The following is a 17,701-nucleotide window of genomic DNA, read 5'->3' on the forward strand; positions in this document are numbered from 1 at the left end:
GCAATCATTCGCTAACGAGTATGACTTTTTAGCTAAGAAATTCCATGTCAATAGTTAACCTGTACATAATTCTTGTTTGATTGCGTGTATGTATGCAATTACTTCAAGTGCATGATTATTTGACTTCACAAAATGGGCACAACAATTAATTCTGAATAAAAGGTATAATTTGTTTGTCAAGAAATTACTTCCTCACCTGTGCATTTTAAGCCTTTGATGGTATTTGTTCCAGATAAAACAATTTTTTCATATGGTAGCAACAAGTTAAATAAATCAAATATCAAAATCTAAGTCAGATATGCAGGTCAAAACTGCTGGTGTATACCATGTGTCCTGTAGGCTACAAATTTTCTCTGAAGGCTATGCGGAAATAAGTGCTCCAGAACATCATGAGGAATTCATTATGCATTAAGAATTGTGCATGCTGTCATTTACAGAGAAGGTGGCATCATTTACTGAAGTTGTTGGTGAAGAAAGTTTGATCTTTCAGACTATACGTAGGGGCTAGATAAAGGAACATAATTGGCACCTGCAGGTCTTCTAAACATTGAGCCATCAGTCATCGGGGTTTTGAAAGACAGTCAAGGGGTTTCAGCAATGATTCAAAATAGCCTTCTGAACAGGAGCTGGGTTGGTGCTAGCTTGGTCAATACAGCCTGGACCAGCAAGTCTTGGTTGATGCAGTGAATAAATTCTCCTAATGCTACATACCCATGTGGTGTAATGGTGCAACATTTGCAAACTCAGGTAGCAGAGGTGCCAGTATCAGTAAAAGTGTACTGGTAATAATTATCATATTCACCTCTATGTCAACAGATTTGTAACTCTGATATGACAGCCATGTAGCAGAACAATATTTCACTGTACAGCATCACAAAGTTGAGTGCGGTCTAATAGAAGATTCAATTATCTGCTTTTTATGATATATGTAAGATGACCTGGATTTGATATAGGACTTTGGCAGATGACACAAAACTTGTGCATAATTTGAACTGTGAAGATAACAAGTTACAAAAGGACACAAACAGACTGATAGAATGGACAAAATGAGTTGAAATTTAAAGCAGAGAAGTGTGGTGACACTTTATATTGCTGTAATTCCCACTAAAATGTAAGTGATTTCATTATTAAAGGAAAGAAGGGAGAGCTACCTTGGGATATAGACATATCAATGAAGATGGTAGGGAAGGTAGACAAAATGTTGAAATAGACATTGCCTCTTTTATCAAATCCAAGATTCTTAGTTTACAATGGAAAGAAAGCTAAAATGAAGCTTTCTAAATCATAAATCCATCCTTAACTGGAGTATTAAGTCCAATATTGGGCATCACAATTTAGAAAGGATGTGAAGGTTTTAAAGAAAATAATCAGGAGACTGGTATCAGGGATGAGGAATTTCAGTTTTGTCAATAAATTGGTTGAAGCTGGGTTGTTCTCTTTAGAGAAAGTTGTCAGGACATTTGATAGTAGTGTTCAAAATCATGAAGCGTAAATAAGACAAAAATATTCCATGACAGGAGATAGCGAGTTTTGAGAAGATTTGAGGTTCAGGTTGAGGTTCTGTATGTAGGTTTGCTCGCTGAGCTGGAAGTTTTGTTTTCAGATGTTTCATCAACATACTAAGTGACATCAATGAGCCTCCGGATGAAGCACTGGTGGTATGGCCCACATTTTATTTGTGGGGAAACAGAAGAGGAAATGACAAAACCACAGGAAATTATGTCACCACAGGAAATGACATCACCAACCCAAGGAAACCTAAACACAAAAAAAAGCAGGCCATACCAGCTTCCAGCTCAGCGAGCAAATCTACATCCATAACAGGAAATATCAAGAACAGAAGGTGATAGAAATAGAATGGCAAAAGAATCAATGGCAACATGAGGAAAAGCATAAGTGACTAGTATCTGAAATGCATTACCTTGGTATGTGGTGGTGGAGGAGATTCAGTTTTGACTTTCAAAAACCCATAAGGAAAGACATTGCAGTTCTCTGGGGAAAGGATGGGGAGGGAAACTAACTGAATTTCTGCTGCAGAGCCTTCACTCTTCTGTGCTGTAATTATTCTATGACTCTTTTTCCCATTTGTTAAGTTTCTGAACCATGCTAATCTGCTATGTTTTCTCCCAAGATTCTTAAGATGCTGTATCTACATTTGTAGAAACAACTTTTACCTCTTGTGCCACAAAAAGGTAACCACAGAGTTTAGTTTACTTAATTTGATTGAAGTAGGAATTTGAAGCAATTATGTTTTAAGGGTTTGGCAAAAATCACTGTCAATGAAACTAAGTCCAAATCAGTGGCCAGGGTTTCCCCAGTATTCAACAGATTCTCTGTTTCTGAGGCCAAGACCATATCCTCTGCACATTTTGAGGTTTTGCTGAATAATGACAGTCTTCTCACAATTGACTTTATTATGTGTAATCTTAGATCACAACTACTGTCATCTCAAAAAGACACGTTTGCTGAAATCTGATTCCCATTGACAAATACAAGTTAAGCAGCTCTCTTGATACTGCAGTGATACAATTTGTTGATTGAAATTTGACTAATTTTATTACGAATTAGCAAACAATGAATGAAAAATGTCAAGATGCATTTGGTTTTAAAACCACACTGTTGACTTTCTGGTCATGTTTCTAAAAATTCAGGAGTACCAATCTTTCAAACAGAAAAGCTAAACTGTTGTAGGAACACTCACTTACACAGAAGGAACCTCAAATATCCTGCATTTGATTAACCTAATTTCGGATTATCTGAACAAAATCACAAATTCCAGATGCTTGACTAACTATGTTATCCAGCATTCAATTAACCAAACAACAATAAGTTGTCACATTCTATCTTTTGGGGTTGAAGAAAGACATGTTCAATATGACCCTGAATTCCATTATTTAAATTCACCTGAGTAGTGAAACAGGAAGACATCTGTATTTAACATCTGACTTGAAGAATCACAGCTCAACATCACAGCATTCTCCCACCACTGCTGCATGAGAATTAGCCTAAATTTATACACTCAAGTTCTGAACTAGACTTGAATTTTCCAATTCATAAATAAGTGCTCCTAATTAGACCAAGCTGACAAACGAAGCATGGTTTTCAAATTAAAAGGTTACAACATAATGCATTTTATCGCAGGGTGAATATAAAAACTACTGTTGCGACTCAGACTAAAATTTATCACCATTTTCCTCTGTAATCTAATTATGCTTACCTCTAACTGTTCATCTTCCAAGAGTTTTATAACCAGCCATCTCACATCTTTGACTGCCTGTTCATTGTCCAAAAAAACAAACAAATTGTAGAATACCATGGTTTGAAGGTAGGTTAGGACAGTGTACTTTGTATGCCAAGAACTGCTCTCTGATATCTGTGCAAATGAAAACAAATAATTCAAAATGATAACTGATAATAGAATTCTGCAGGTTAAAAAGTGGCAACCAAAATACAAAAGTAAATTAAATAAAAGTAAGTTACAGTACAATAGTTCTCAAATATCCTACAATGTGACATTTTATACACAATCAGTGCTTTCCACAGTAATCCAGTAACTACTAATAGTGCTCCCATAAGTCAGTTCTGTAGTTATCACATCCAGTTGTGAACAGTAGTGGGCAATTAAGTACTTAACAGGAGAAGACTCCTAAATATCCTCAATGTTGAAGCTGGATAAAGTTTTAAATTATTTGGAAGTGGCCACTGAATTCTAACTGCAACCTCAATGATATTTTTACCAGTTTGCTCTATTCTCAGCCCATAATAGATAGAATTCCAATTCATCTTAAACAAATGCAGATGAATACTTTGTCTAACTGTCAAAGATTTGACTCTGAACCTTTAGATATTTACTCTTTTAAATACATGCTTTTAAATACATGCAAGGGGAGGTGATGATGTAGTGGTTGTATAATTGAACTGGTAATCCAGAGGCCCAGACGAGTACTTTGGAAACAAATCAAAAGATATCATAGCAGTTGGTGGAATTTGAATTCAGTTAACAAAGCTGTTATAAAGCTAGTGGCTGTGATGGTGACCATGAAACCAATCATCAATTATTGTAAATTACATCTGGTTCACCTCGCAAATATCTAAATTAAACTCTACCTGTCATTCCTCAGTCCACTGGCCCAGCTGATAAGATCCTGCTGCATTTTCACTTAACAAATCCGTCTCAGCTTTCCTTAGTTAATTTGCATTTACCAAAGTGATAAGTTTGTCCCAAATTATTATTTCTAAAAATTTCCCCACTACCACAATAAAACTGATTGGCACGAAGTTTGTTTGCTACTTGCATTGGTAGCAATGGACAGGGAGAAACTAGACATTGCATTCTCTTTGGCCTTTATTGAGTCATATTAAATTTCATGGCAGAGAAAGATATCACAAGTAGTAAAGGATCTGAAGAATAACTCAGAGTTGCTAGAAGATGCAAATTAAAGTGAGACTTGCAAAATCAGGGCTATCTGCATGAGGGTATTCTGAAAGTAATGTGTGTCAAAGATGGTTTTAAAAATAGTGGGGATAAAGAAAAAAGCAATGAGAGAAATGCATTTTAAATATTAATTTTAGAAGTAGCAGGAAAAGTCAAGAAAGTTAGGGCCAATCAAATTTTAAAAAAAACTTTGAGGGTAGAGAAAATGTTCCTTAAAACAGTGCGGCTATTTGAACTAAAGAATACGAGAAGGAGGAGTGGAAATAATTAAACTGGATAGCCATAAATAAGAAAAAGGCTCCAACAAAATGCATTAAGAGTGTTGCCCAAGAATGTTGTTTCATGGCAGATACTGCATTTATTGTCTAAGTGGAAACTCACATGGTGCGGTACAAAAAAAACACTTCTCAAAGCAAGTACTGCTTTTGCACTAAAACAATCAGCCCTAGGTTTCTAGCTACCAGAGCTTTTGCTTCAAACAAAATGTTTCTAACAAATAGTTATTTAAGAAACAACAGTATATTTCTAAAAGAAATGCAGGACATGTTTTAATACAGGGCTTAATAAAGAACTAAATTAGCTAGTTTTCAAACAGAACTATTGCACGCAGTGTTATACAGAACATTATATTATATGTGAGGATTTAACTGAAGGTCAAATTATATAAGTAGAGATTGTGATTTTTTTTAACTGCAGAAATGTGAATAGTGATAACCTTACCAATTAATGTTAAGACTATCGCATCATAATATCCTGACACCAACAATTAAACATATTATAAAATGCTGAGGGAAAGAAGAATACTTTAATCAGAGATATAGTAAACATTGATTGGTTTGCAAAGACCATAGACATAACTGGTTAATCTTTCGTGTCACTGATGTCCTTCGTACTAGTTCGTTAGTTTAAGTCAATTTATCCTATACCATTTAAAATAGTGACAGATGTACAGGCCAAGAAAATAGCACTACTTTTGACTAACCCACACAGCCAAGAGGACAAAGGTGGAATGTGCCAAAGGCAAATCAGTGTTGCTGGAACAGCCCCTTAACTAAAAGTGTTGTGAGAAGTTGTTCATCACACAGTCAGAAGTTGAAGAATGTGACTCAATAACACCTACAAATGCAGCTAGGAAAGAACGCTGGACATGCAAGCCACAAACATTCCAAAAAAATAAACCTGATTAAAATGGTTCTCAAAAGCTAGTTTCAATGAAGAATGCCTTATGTATTCTGCCATTTTCCTTAGTTTGTCCTGAACATTGAAGTTTCCTTCCTACATTCCTTAGTAAAATATATATTTACAATAGAGATATTAAAATATATAATTTACCTGTTTTATAACATCTAGCACCATGATCACTTGTTCAGGATACAGCAATCCCTGAGACATAAGTGATAAACACATTTTTGCATCCCTTTTAAGTTCATCATAGTTCTCATCATTTTCCACAGGAGCAATCTAAAATGGATGAAACAGTTCAGAAACTAATTTAAATACTAAGTAAACATAACTCAGAATGCCAACTGGACAGATTACTTTGGCAAGAAAAACGACAAAAATAAAACTGGTTCAAATGCAACCAAAGAACCAAGTTTAATCCAAATTAACATGGACAGCAATGCTTTTTGAATTTTAAATAAATAATTCAAAAACAGTGATAGGAAATCAACCTTATAAGTGGCTATGTCCACTTTAAGCTTCAACCAATTCAGGCACCAAATATCAGACCAGAAACTAAAACTCTGGTGAAAGGGAAAGGACACCTAAATTTCAAGCCGAGGTCTAAATTTCATAGGAACCTACAGTGCAGATAGAGGCTATTCAGCCCATCAAGTCTGTACTGAGCCTCCAAATAGCATTCCACTCGGATTCACATCCCCACCCTAAAATTCCACATTTACAATAATCCACATAGCTGCACACTATGGGCCAATTTAGAATGACTAATACACATAACCTGCACATCTTTGGACTGTGGGAGAAAACTGAAGCACCCAGAGGAAACTCACACAGACAAGGAAAGAACATGTAAACACCACACAGACAGTCACCCAAGGCTGGGACTGAATCCACGTCCCTGGCATTGAGGGGCTAACCACTGTGCCACAATGCCACCCCAATTTGTTCAGAGGTCTAGATTTATGTAATCAAGCTGGAAACGGCTCACTCCAAATAAAGTCAGCTAATTATGACAGGGTTTGAAGTATGTATAATGATGAGTTGGTTCATTCATTCAGTTCTAGATTTTAACTACATTCGTTGGGGAAGTGTGATGTTTTGACTGGACAATACATTTTTCTCATATGCAAAAAAAGCAGGAAGGATCTTGAATTTCAGTGGTAGTGTCCCTAACTCTAGGCCAGAAAGTCTTGGTTCAAGTCACACCTGTCCTGGAGATGTATCATAACACATCCAAACAGGGATAATTAAAAATAATTGAGAGGAAAAAAGCTATTAGTGCAGCAAGACTTTTTTGGCAACACAGACATGAAACCAAATATATTCCAAACTAAATATGATTGCTTCAGTATAATTAAGAAACAGGTTAAAACATGTGCTAATTTACTTTGCACAGTTTAGAAATTAATGTAAACATTACAGTCACAACATACCTTGAATAAAAGCGGCATGAGTTGGAGCTGCTCTGCAACTGCCGTAGAGAATGACCTTCCTGCGCTTGCCATTAACCATTTCAGCACTGTGCAGCAAAACAAACCATGCAGTTGATTGAGAGATCAGAATCTTGACTATATTCACTGAATTTTAATTTTATGTTCCAGGAAGTAAAGGAAAAACCACAGTTCGTTTCAAAAAAGCTAGTCCTTTTAAATACCCAGAATTTGTTATGCAAGGGAATCAAAGGGTATCCGGGGTAGATGAGAATTTGGAATTCAAAATAGAAATGGATCAACAATGATCTTATTGACTAGCTGAGTAGGTTCGAGGGGCTAAATGGCCTACTTCTATTTCTCATTTGTATTCCTTAAAGCTGCCTTTTTAACATTATTTTCCATTCTGGTCTTATTAATGCTTACTTTTGCTTCATGTGTTTTTCCAATTTCGCTTCCTCCTTTTCTATTTTCCTTCAATCTTGCCACCTCCTTAGGTTTCCATGCCTCTGCCAGACTAGGTTAAACCCTCCCAACAGTAGCAGCAAACATCGCCACAAGGATATTAGATCCCAAAGACACAACCTACTCACACTGTATGAATCCCAGCTGTCCCAGAGCCTCAGAAATCTGATGCCCTGACATCTACAGAAAATTAATACAATATTTTCATGAGCTAATTTGACTGCCTACCTGTTTTCAGAAGTTTAATGGCTTGTGTCCTTTCATCCTGCTCCCCAAAACCATTTTCTTCAACAACGTGATTTTGAATTTCTTCGTCAATTTCTGTAAGAGGCTTAAGTTGCTCTAAGATACGACTGGTGAATTCAGATACGTGTGGTGACAGAGTTGGATTTGAATTTGGTAGAGTGATGTCTATCATGAATAAATACGTTAAAACGCTGTGGAGAGAACATTTGAGAAGTAACATGAAATAGGATGTCATAAGTTATATTGTAACATGTTAAATTTTTATCATGAAACATACTTAATAATTTTGAGGATTGTGGAATTGCTATTGAAGAGTGTGCAGGATGTTCTACCCTAAAAGGATGCTAGTGAACCAGATTAGTTTTTACAACAATGATAGATATCATGGTTGTCGCCAAAAAAAAAATATTATAGCAACAAGCTCCTGCACTCCCTGGCCCAAACCCCTGACTTGCCCACAGTTTTCTCATTAATTTCAACCTGCTTTTAATAATCCTTTCTAAAATGCAAAAATCATTACCCTTTGCTAGGACAATAATGTACAACTATCATCTCACTGTCTAATTATAGGGAACAGCACATACATAAGTCCGTTTTTGCTCAGGAATTGGTTTAATAACTTCAGTTGTAGATTAGGGGTTATCAGCAATGCATTACACAAGTGACATCTTTTGAACTGGTCCTGTCAGACCAATGATTCCAGTTACAGGCACTCCCTTGTCCTGTCTTGGTCCAGTACACATCTCCTTTACACATTTTAAGACAGACACCTCGTCCACATTCCAATGGAACAAAACTGGCTCATCTTGCTATTCTTTTATTTTAATTTTCAGTTCAAAAAGTTTAATAGCAAGGCTGTTGCAAAGAACATTTGTGTTTTTACTATACTAGATCAAGTATCCTGGAATCCTTGGCTCCAAAATGTCCCCCAAGTCAAAGATACGTCTATCTCCTCCCTGCACCCAGCTGTAGTAGCTTGCAAAACCAAGTAGCTGTTTATTTCTGCTAACCACAGAACTACCATTTGTTCATAATACCCACTAACTTTCCTGGAAATCTGTATCCGATTTAAAAATTGGCTCACTATGCTCTCTTCACATTGCAAAATGAAACATATTAACTTTGCATTCAGGTAGAAATTTTAATTAGCTATTCTTGACCCCATCCATTTCCCTTTCATCTAATGGACAATTTACAACCCAATACTTAAAACACCTCTCTGGAATATTGTGAAACTTGGAGTCTACTCATGCTAAACTTACACTGCTGCATTCTTTCCAAGTGTAAATGCCTCACACCCAACTCCCCATAAAACACTCCAAATATTCCAATGATCGCTCCAATCAAACCACCCAGGAGTGCTGTCCAGCATTAGAACAAGTCAAGTGATTCCATTCATTTACTCTAAATTTAAAGACAAAGTCCCAAAATAATCGAATGAACCTAATTAAATTAGACTCCCTAAAGTCAAAGATATCCTGTAATTAAACAGTGTTGACAACAAATAAATACTTTTTAAGCACATGAGCTAGGAAAAACAGAACGCTCCCCCACATAGCATTTTCAAACAAATCTTAAGCTGATCAGAATCTCTCCGTCCATCAGTGATTAACTGGCTGACTGTGTTGCTCACCTATCTTCACCAACCCATGACCACCTACTGTCCCCAAGAATCCCCAGTTCTGTCTTCTTATCAATGGTTTTCCTGTCAGCAGCTAACCAGCCTGTTACTTCAATCAGCTGCTGGGCAGGAAGTAAAATAAATATTATTGTACTACTAAATTGAAAAGGATCTCTATAGGCCGACTTGCCAATCTTTTTGCTGTCCAGACCTTACTCTAAGTCTTTTTAAAATACTGGGGCATGTTCTCTGAATTACTTTAGACCTCTGACTTGTTAATTTAGTCACATAGTTAATACCACACCTTATTCCAGAATGAGCATGGAAACAAGAAGGACCGTGATACATTTAATTCAGTATGAGCTATATGAAGATATTATTAGGTTTTTCAGTTCGTTGTGACCATGGACATCTACAATTTAATTCAAATCAAGATGGTCAAATAAATATTAAACATTTGTACTGCAATACAAAATGGAAAATAAGCAATTTGCTCTAAAATACCATCCCAAATTATGGCTGATATACTCTTGGCCATGTGTTTTAACAGCAGTACTCACAATAAATCTTGAACTTGTGCAATTCAATACTTAAATTCAGATGTACAAAAACGTCAAATCCACATGTGCATACATTTCATAAGAATAAGAAATCCTAATATTTTAAAATCTTATTCAAATCTCGAACTCTCACCTTCCGATCCTTTCTCGCACGTTTTTATAAACTTGCGTGAGTTTCGGCTCAAGATATTGAAGGAGCCTATGCATTAGTTCAGGCACTCTCCATTCTTGCTGCGCCAAACCACCCTGCAAAACGTACAGTCGGCTAGCAATAGAACACAAAGAATGGGATTTTGTAAATTAAGGTTTTCATTCCTTACAGATATAGATCATTACATTCACAATTTTCTTTTTAATGGTCACATATTACAGCCATTAAGTTTGTTATTCCTTTATTGGCGTTAATCTTTCACATTGTGATAGTATCAATATTGAAGGAAGCTAACTGGCCTACTGCATGCGCACATATATTTTGAATGAGTACCATTACCTTGCTTATTCCCCATAAAAATGTAAATGTCTCCTTTTCCATGTATATATCCAATTTTCTTTTGTAAAGTCACTTGAATCTGCTTCCAACACATTTTCAGGCAATGAATTGCACATGATGGAAAATATTAATCTGGATCTGGATGCAGGTTTGCTCACTAAGCGGGTAGGTTCATTTTCAGACGTTTCATCACCATACTAGGTGACATCTTCAGTAAGCCTCCAAATGAAGCACCAGTAGTGTAGCCCGTTTTCTATGTTTGAGTTTCCTAAGGTTAGTGGTGTCATTGCTTGTGGCGACACCATTTCCTATGGCGATATCATTTCCTGGGTGGGGGGGGGGGGGGTGCAAATGGGATCCAAGTCAATGTGTTTGTTTATAGTAGCATGGCATTCCCACCGGAACTCTATCAACACATTAACTTGGATCCTATTTACCATCCCCCTACCCCCCGGAGATAAAGAGGAAATGACATCACCATTGGAAATGGTGTCACCACAGGAAATGACATCACCAACTCTAGGAAACTCAAACGTAGAAATAGAAAGCGGACTACACCACTGGTGCTTCATTTGGAGGCTCACTGAAGAGGTCACCTATTATAGTGACAAAATGTCTGAAAACAAACCTTCCAGCTTAGCGAGCAAACCTACATCCAGAACCTCAACCTGAGCTGCAAATCTTCTCAAAATTACTTGGATCATGCTAATTCATTCTTTGGCCTCGGGTTACAAAAAACAGAATGAGGAAAGAAAAAAAAAAGGAAATGCTTAGGGAGGGGAGGGTTGAGTATGGGAAGATAGGGACTTGATAACTTGATAGAACAGACCATTTGGCCCTTAGATAAAATCATAGTTGATTTTAATACTGTTGCAACTCCAATTTACTGTCTCTTACCCAGAACATTTGACTCTCTTGTCTATTACCAATTTATTGAACCTCAAGTTCAGTCAACCAGCCTCAACCGTTTCTTGGAGAGAGTAGTGGGTAAATGAAGGGGAAGGCTGGGTGACTGGAAAGGCAAGTAAACACTGGGACACTGTCTCTTAAAAAGAGTTGAGCATGAGAACTTACCATGGTTGCGCTCTGATGGCTCTATCCAGTGTAGATAGGAGGTTCAAGATCTGATCCTCAGCATGCCATCTAGCTACCAACATACTCAAAGCTTGGGAGATGTGAAAACAGAAATCCAGGTTTCCACTGGCATCTCCTGTTGCCAAGCATGCATGTGGTTGTTAGGCAAAAATAGAACAGAGTTTAGTGGTAACACTGCCAAGGGCAAATTTAAATGAATTTGCTCATGTTTCTGGGAAAGTTACCACAGGATGGGTGAAAATAACAAATGTTATTTGTATATATGTAAACTTTGCAAAGCAGCTGTATGAAGTAGAAAATGAAAGAAAAACCATCTTTCAAAAATAACCTACACTATATTTCTAGCCTGTTGTAAACAAAACTCAATTTCTGAAACTGAGATTTTAGCAGAGAACTCAAATGGCACAAACTATTACAGCATATAAGAACACTTGCTCCAAATTGTGCCAAGTCAGAGTCAGAATTGAACAGCAGAGGACCAAGGATTTGGGGGGTATAATGTGCTACTTAAGGGCTCCACAAAATGATTATCAAAAATTAGTTTAGAACATTGAAATGTCAAAACGTTATTTGACTACGTTTTCTAACAAGGCAGCGAACTGCTAGGAGTATTGAGGCATACAGTTGTTTTATTGCATCAGGAACAATTGTGGTATGTTGATTAATACTGTGGTCCCAAAAATAAGTCTCCACTTTTTTCCTGGCAGGTCCTGTCTTTTTGAAGAGTGAGATTGTCGTACATTTCACAACTCACTTGGAGGTAATTGTCATCTGTTTGGAAGGTGCTGTCTAAGGATCTTTGGTGAACTTCTGCAGTGCATCTTCTAGACAGTACACACTATTGCTATTGAGCTTCAATGGGGGGAGGGAGCAGATGTTTGTGGATGTAATGCCAATCAAGCAGGCTGCTTTGTGCTGAATGGTATTAAGCTTAAATGCTATTGGAGCTGCACTTATTCAGGCAAGAGGGGATTATTCCATCACACTCCTGAGTTGTGCCTTGTGGATAGTTGACAAGATTTAGGGAGTCAGATGATTTATTTGCTGCAGTATTCCCAGCCTCTGACCTGCTCTTGGAGCCACTATATTTATGTAGCAAGTCCACAGTTTCTGGTTAATGGTAACCCCCAGAAAGTTGACAGTTTGGGATTCAACGATGATAATGCCATTGAATGTCAAGGGGCTATGGTGAAAGTGTCTTTTACAGGAGATGTTCATTGCTTGGCATTTGTGTGGTGTGAATATTACTTGCCACTTGTCAGCCCAAGCCTACATATGGCCCAGGTCTTGTAGTATTTGACCATGAATTGCTTCAGAATCCAAGGAGTTGTGAATGATACTGCAGATCTGCAATCAATCATGAGCAACAGTTGAAACCCCGCTTTAGATCTTACGGAGAGAAAAGGTTATCTTCTGGTTTGATGACAAAGGTTGGGTATATGCTGGGTCTTAGGGTTGCAAATTGGAAAACAATTCTGCTGCTATTGATGGCCCACAGCACTTCATGGATGCACAGTCTTGAATTGCTAGATCTGTTGTGAAGTCTGTCCCATTTAGCATGGTGATAGTGCCACACAACACAATACAATACAAGATAATCTCAATGTAGAGACAAAGTTCTGCCTTGACAAGGACAGGTGCATCTGCAGCAGGCTAAATGGCAAGAATGGGGTCAAGTATGTTTTTCCTTCTTGTTGGTTCCTTCACCATCTACCACAGATCCAGTCTAGTAGTTAGGTCCTTTAGGACCCCACCAGCTCGATCAGTAGTGCTGCTGCCAAGACACTCTTGGTCCCTCACTCAATGCATATTGCACTCTTGCCATCCTTAGTTCTTTCTCCAACTGAGGTTCAACATGAAGGACTGTTGGTTCATCAGCTGAGTGAGGATAGTATGTTTCAATTAGATTTCCTTGCCCATTTTAACCTGATGCCATGAGGCTTCATGTGGTCCAAAGTGAATGTTGAGGACTCCAGGTCAACTCACCCCTGACTATGTCATTGTGCTGCCAAATCTGCTGGGTCTGTCTCTCCAGTGGTACAGAATGTATACAGGGATGGTGATTGCTATGTCTGGGAAATGGTCTGTAAATTATGATTCCATGAGTATAACAATGTCAGACTGTTGCTTGATTAGTTTGAGAGGCAGCTCTCCCAATTAAGGCAATAGCCCCCACATTAGATAGAAGGACTCTGCAGAGTCGACAGGATTGTTGTCTTTTGCGGTGCATAGGTCAATACCAGGTGGTCTTGTGGTTTCCTTTCTTTGCTGAGATTTTAAGTAATTGATAGTGGGTGGCACGGTGGCACAGTGGTTAGCACTGCTGTCTCACAGTGCCTGAGACCCGGGTTCAGTTCCCGCCTCAGGCGACTGACTGTGTGGAGTTTGCACGTTCTCCCCGTGTCTGCGTGGGTTTCCTCCGGGTGCTCCGGTTTCCTCCCACAGTCCAAAGATGTGCAGGGCCAGGTGAATTGGCCATACTAAATTGCCCGTAGTGTTAGGTTAGGAGTAAATGTAGGGGTATGGGTGGGTTTCGCTTCGGCGGGTCGGTGTGGATTTGTTGGGCCGAAGGGCCTGTTTCCATACTGTAATGTAATCTAATCTGATACAACTGAGTGGCTTGCGAGTTGAGAGTCAAACACATTGCTGTGCTCTAGAGTCACATGTAGGTTAGACCAGGCATAAATGGCAGATTTCCTACCTTGAAGGACATTTGTGAACCAGGTGGACTTTTCCAATCATTTTGAGGTCATCATGAGATTCTTGATTTCAGTTTTTTTTTAAAATATAGAATTAAAATTCAAAATTTATTCAAACCAGAGTTCCCAGCACATGAGCTGAGCTTCTGGAATAATAGTCCAGCAATAGTAACTAGGCCATTTTGCCTTGGTTCCAATGAAACTGAACTGTTGAGGTGGTTTCGAATGCATTGTAAAAAGACTCCACAGAACTTCTTCCAATGATACTTCCTCGAAGGGAGGATTCATCCAGAAGACAGTGATTTAGCTAATAGTTTCCAAAGGTGGGAATTGCAAATTGAATAAAGGTAGATAGGAAATTAATTAGTCCTTTAACCTTATAAATTTAAGATCAAATGCATAATAAATCACTTTTCTCATGGGTTTATCTTGAACTTAGTAAATATATCACAACTACATTTACTAGATTAATTCACGTCTGGTGAATTCTCTTTCAGTTTTACTGCTGTACTTGATAATTCCTTACCAATTATCAACCAGAACTAAACTCATTTGTGTGTTGAAAGGCAGATTAATCCGCTATACAGATACTTGAGAATTCAGTGGAACTCAAGTGCTTATTTTAAAAGCTTAATGTGGAGTACATTTAACCCTCACTGTTATTCATTGTTTAATAAAAAGGATCCAACTTGGTGAAATTAATCTACAAATGACAAAATGTTGAGAACTTGGTGCAATGTCATACTAGTGGCGACAGGAAACTCTACATCTTGCAATGACCAAGCAGAGACTTTTTTTTAACTCTGTGAAGCAAAGCTGGACATATACAAACATGGCAGAATTCGAATATGGATTGCAAAAAACTTGGCATTGCAGCCATCTACATCAGACCATCTTGCAAGTTATCACAATTTTGGTTTCTTTGTGCTCCAAACACCTCTCTTAGGTAATGCAATGGAGTCATCTGAAGGATTTTGCTCCTTTCAGTATATTAACTATCAAGCCTGAATTTGGATATCACTGTTTTTAAAAAGACCTCCAATGATGTTTGAAAGGGACCGAACAAGTATTGATTAATGGTGCATGCATACTGCTTTCAAACATTGCTGGCAAATATATCCCTTCACTATATACACAGTCCTCCACATCAGATTATTAAGCACTTTTTTCAATCTGGATACATGGAATGCCTCATATAAGAATGGAGAGAGCATTTCAGAATACCAGTCTTAACAAAGCCCACCTGATTTGGAGGTATTAACGTTGCTAGTACTTCTTCCATGTCTTTGCCATAATTTTTGCAAAATGTGTACACCTCCTGCAGACATGGGGGTCCATATCTGTTTATAAAAGCAGAGAATGCTGCCCTGTTCAAATTCAGAAGCAAGATTTATTTTTAACTCACCTCATTATGGAATATCAGAAGTCTCAGCAACACTTTCTGATAAGGAGAACTAAATTAAGATTTCCTACAATGACAGAGACCAGGGTCAAAGAACAGGCTAAGTGGCCTTCAATGTCTCAGTTACGTTTATGACCTTCCCAATGTGATTTTATTGTCATGTGACATAGAAAGACTCGAAGTCAATTGAATTCAGTTACTTTGGATTTGGAAATTTTTGTAAGAAACACAAGCCACTCAAGAGTTTATTGCAAAATCCAATTCAAGTTTTCTTTTGAAAAGCAGACTGAACTACACCCTAATAAAAATTTATCTTTGGCAAACATTTCCATTCTGTAATTTCTAGTCTTGGATAAAGTTGCTCGACTTCATCCAAAGAGATCAAGTTTTTTCAGTACATTAGCCTGTTAGGCAGGGACTCATTTGAGATCTTTTCCCTAGAGACTTCCTTTGATATTAGGATGGAGCATTAGAAAGGAGGATGCTGTTTGGAGGATACAGTCAGATTAGAAGATGACAAAAAAAATCACAAAGAAATGAGAGAGAGAATATATGTTGAAAGCAAGATAAGGAATAGAAGTATGAATTCAAGTAGTATAGTGATGAAGGGAGGGATGCAAAAGCAGGTAGCCCTCACAAAGTTCCTGAAGGTACCACTTGAAGGGGAACAACTTGAAGTGAATCACTGGTTCCCATACAAATCGATGTTCATGCCAGAGATTGGTTCCTTCAGACAGTTTCTTGGCCAGAGAAAGAGAGCACAACTTGAAACACTATCATACAAATAATACAATCTGCATTCTCAGTTTAAATAACTCACAAAAAAAGCACATAATTAAAAAAGAAATATAATGTATACAAAGAAAATATTTTTATGTAGTCAATTTCATCTAGTGGCACAAATTCAACTTTTGCAGATAAGAGGAAAGGGCGAGAGTGGCGATGCTGGAAGGAAGCAAAGCAAAAGAGAAAGACAATGCTGGGATGCAAAGCTTGGGCAAGGAGAGTAATAAAATTAAACTAGAAATCTCAATCGAATTCAAAGATACAGGCTTTAAAAAAATAAAATGTAATTCAAATAATGCTAAGTAGGGCAACATGAAACAAGGACCAGCACATAAATCCCAAAGACCCTTCATGAAATTTCAAAAATGTGTGCGAAGTGCATAAACATGAAAATTTATAGAATCACAGTATCATTAAGGTGCAGAGGGCGGCGACTCAGCCTCCTGTGTCTGAACTAAGCCTCAAGCATTTTCATTTGGTGCCAATCTCTTGCCTTTTCATAACAACCCTGCATATTGTTTCTAATTAAATAATCATCCAACACCCTCTTAAATGCCTCAACTGAACCTGCCCCAATATACTTCCGGGCAGTGCATTTAATACCCTAACTACTTGCTATCTTTTCTCAGCTCACATTGCTTCTTTTGAAAAATACATTAAAACTACCCCTCTAGTTTGTGATCTGTTTATGAATGGTAACAGTTCTTCTCTATCAACTTTGTCCACATCTCCCATGACTTTGAAAAGCTCTATCAAATCTCCAACTTGTCATCTCCTCTCCAAGGAAAACAATCCCAAAGTTTCCCATCTTTCACCCTAACTGGTGTCACACTCCTGGAAATATTCTGCAAACTAGGAGAAAATGAGGACTGCAGATGCTGGAGATCAGAGTCAAAACATGTGGTGCTGGAAAAGCACAGCTGGTCAGGCAGCATCTGAGGAGCAGGAGCATCTGCGTTTTGAAGAGCTTCTGCTCAAAACTTCAACTCTCAGGCTCCTTGGATGTTGCCTGACCGGCTCTGCTTTTCCAGTACCACACTTTTTGACTCTGATCTCCAGCATCTGCAGTCCTCATTTTCTCCTAGTTTCCTGGAAATATTCTTGCAACTAGGAGAAAATGAGGACTGCAGTTGCTGGAGATCAGAGTCAAGAAGTGCACTGCAAGAAAAACAGAGCCAGTCATGCGGTTTTGGAGGAGCCCAAGAGTCAAAGTTTTGAGCAGAAGCTCTTCAAAACGTCGATGCTCCTGCTCCTCGGATGCTGCCTGATCAGCTATGCTTTTCCAGCATC

At 37.9% G+C, this 17,701-nt stretch overlaps 1 protein-coding gene across 2 annotated transcripts in view; it reads right to left on the bottom strand.

Annotated features, from left to right (window-relative positions):
* Window positions 1-17,701, bottom strand: part of LOC122552867 (proteasome activator complex subunit 4-like) — a 194,689-nt gene that overhangs the window by 26,167 nt on the left and 150,821 nt on the right. For both annotated transcript variants that reach the window (XM_043695950.2, XM_043695948.2), the window contains 5 exons: window positions 10,073-10,204; window positions 7,741-7,949; window positions 7,051-7,136; window positions 5,768-5,896; window positions 3,218-3,373 (listed from right to left, as the gene is read on the bottom strand). In XM_043695950.2, the coding sequence (XP_043551885.2) occupies window positions 3,218-3,373; window positions 5,768-5,896; window positions 7,051-7,136; window positions 7,741-7,949; window positions 10,073-10,204 (712 nt within the window). The remainder of the gene's footprint in view (window positions 1-3,217; window positions 3,374-5,767; window positions 5,897-7,050; window positions 7,137-7,740; window positions 7,950-10,072; window positions 10,205-17,701) is intronic.

Source organism: Chiloscyllium plagiosum, unplaced genomic scaffold (assembly GCF_037043375.1).
Source record: "Chiloscyllium plagiosum isolate Xiang-an unplaced genomic scaffold, Cpla_swu_hap1 HiC_scaffold_10, whole genome shotgun sequence".
In the NCBI taxonomy this organism is placed as follows: Eukaryota; Metazoa; Chordata; class Chondrichthyes; order Orectolobiformes; family Hemiscylliidae; genus Chiloscyllium; species Chiloscyllium plagiosum.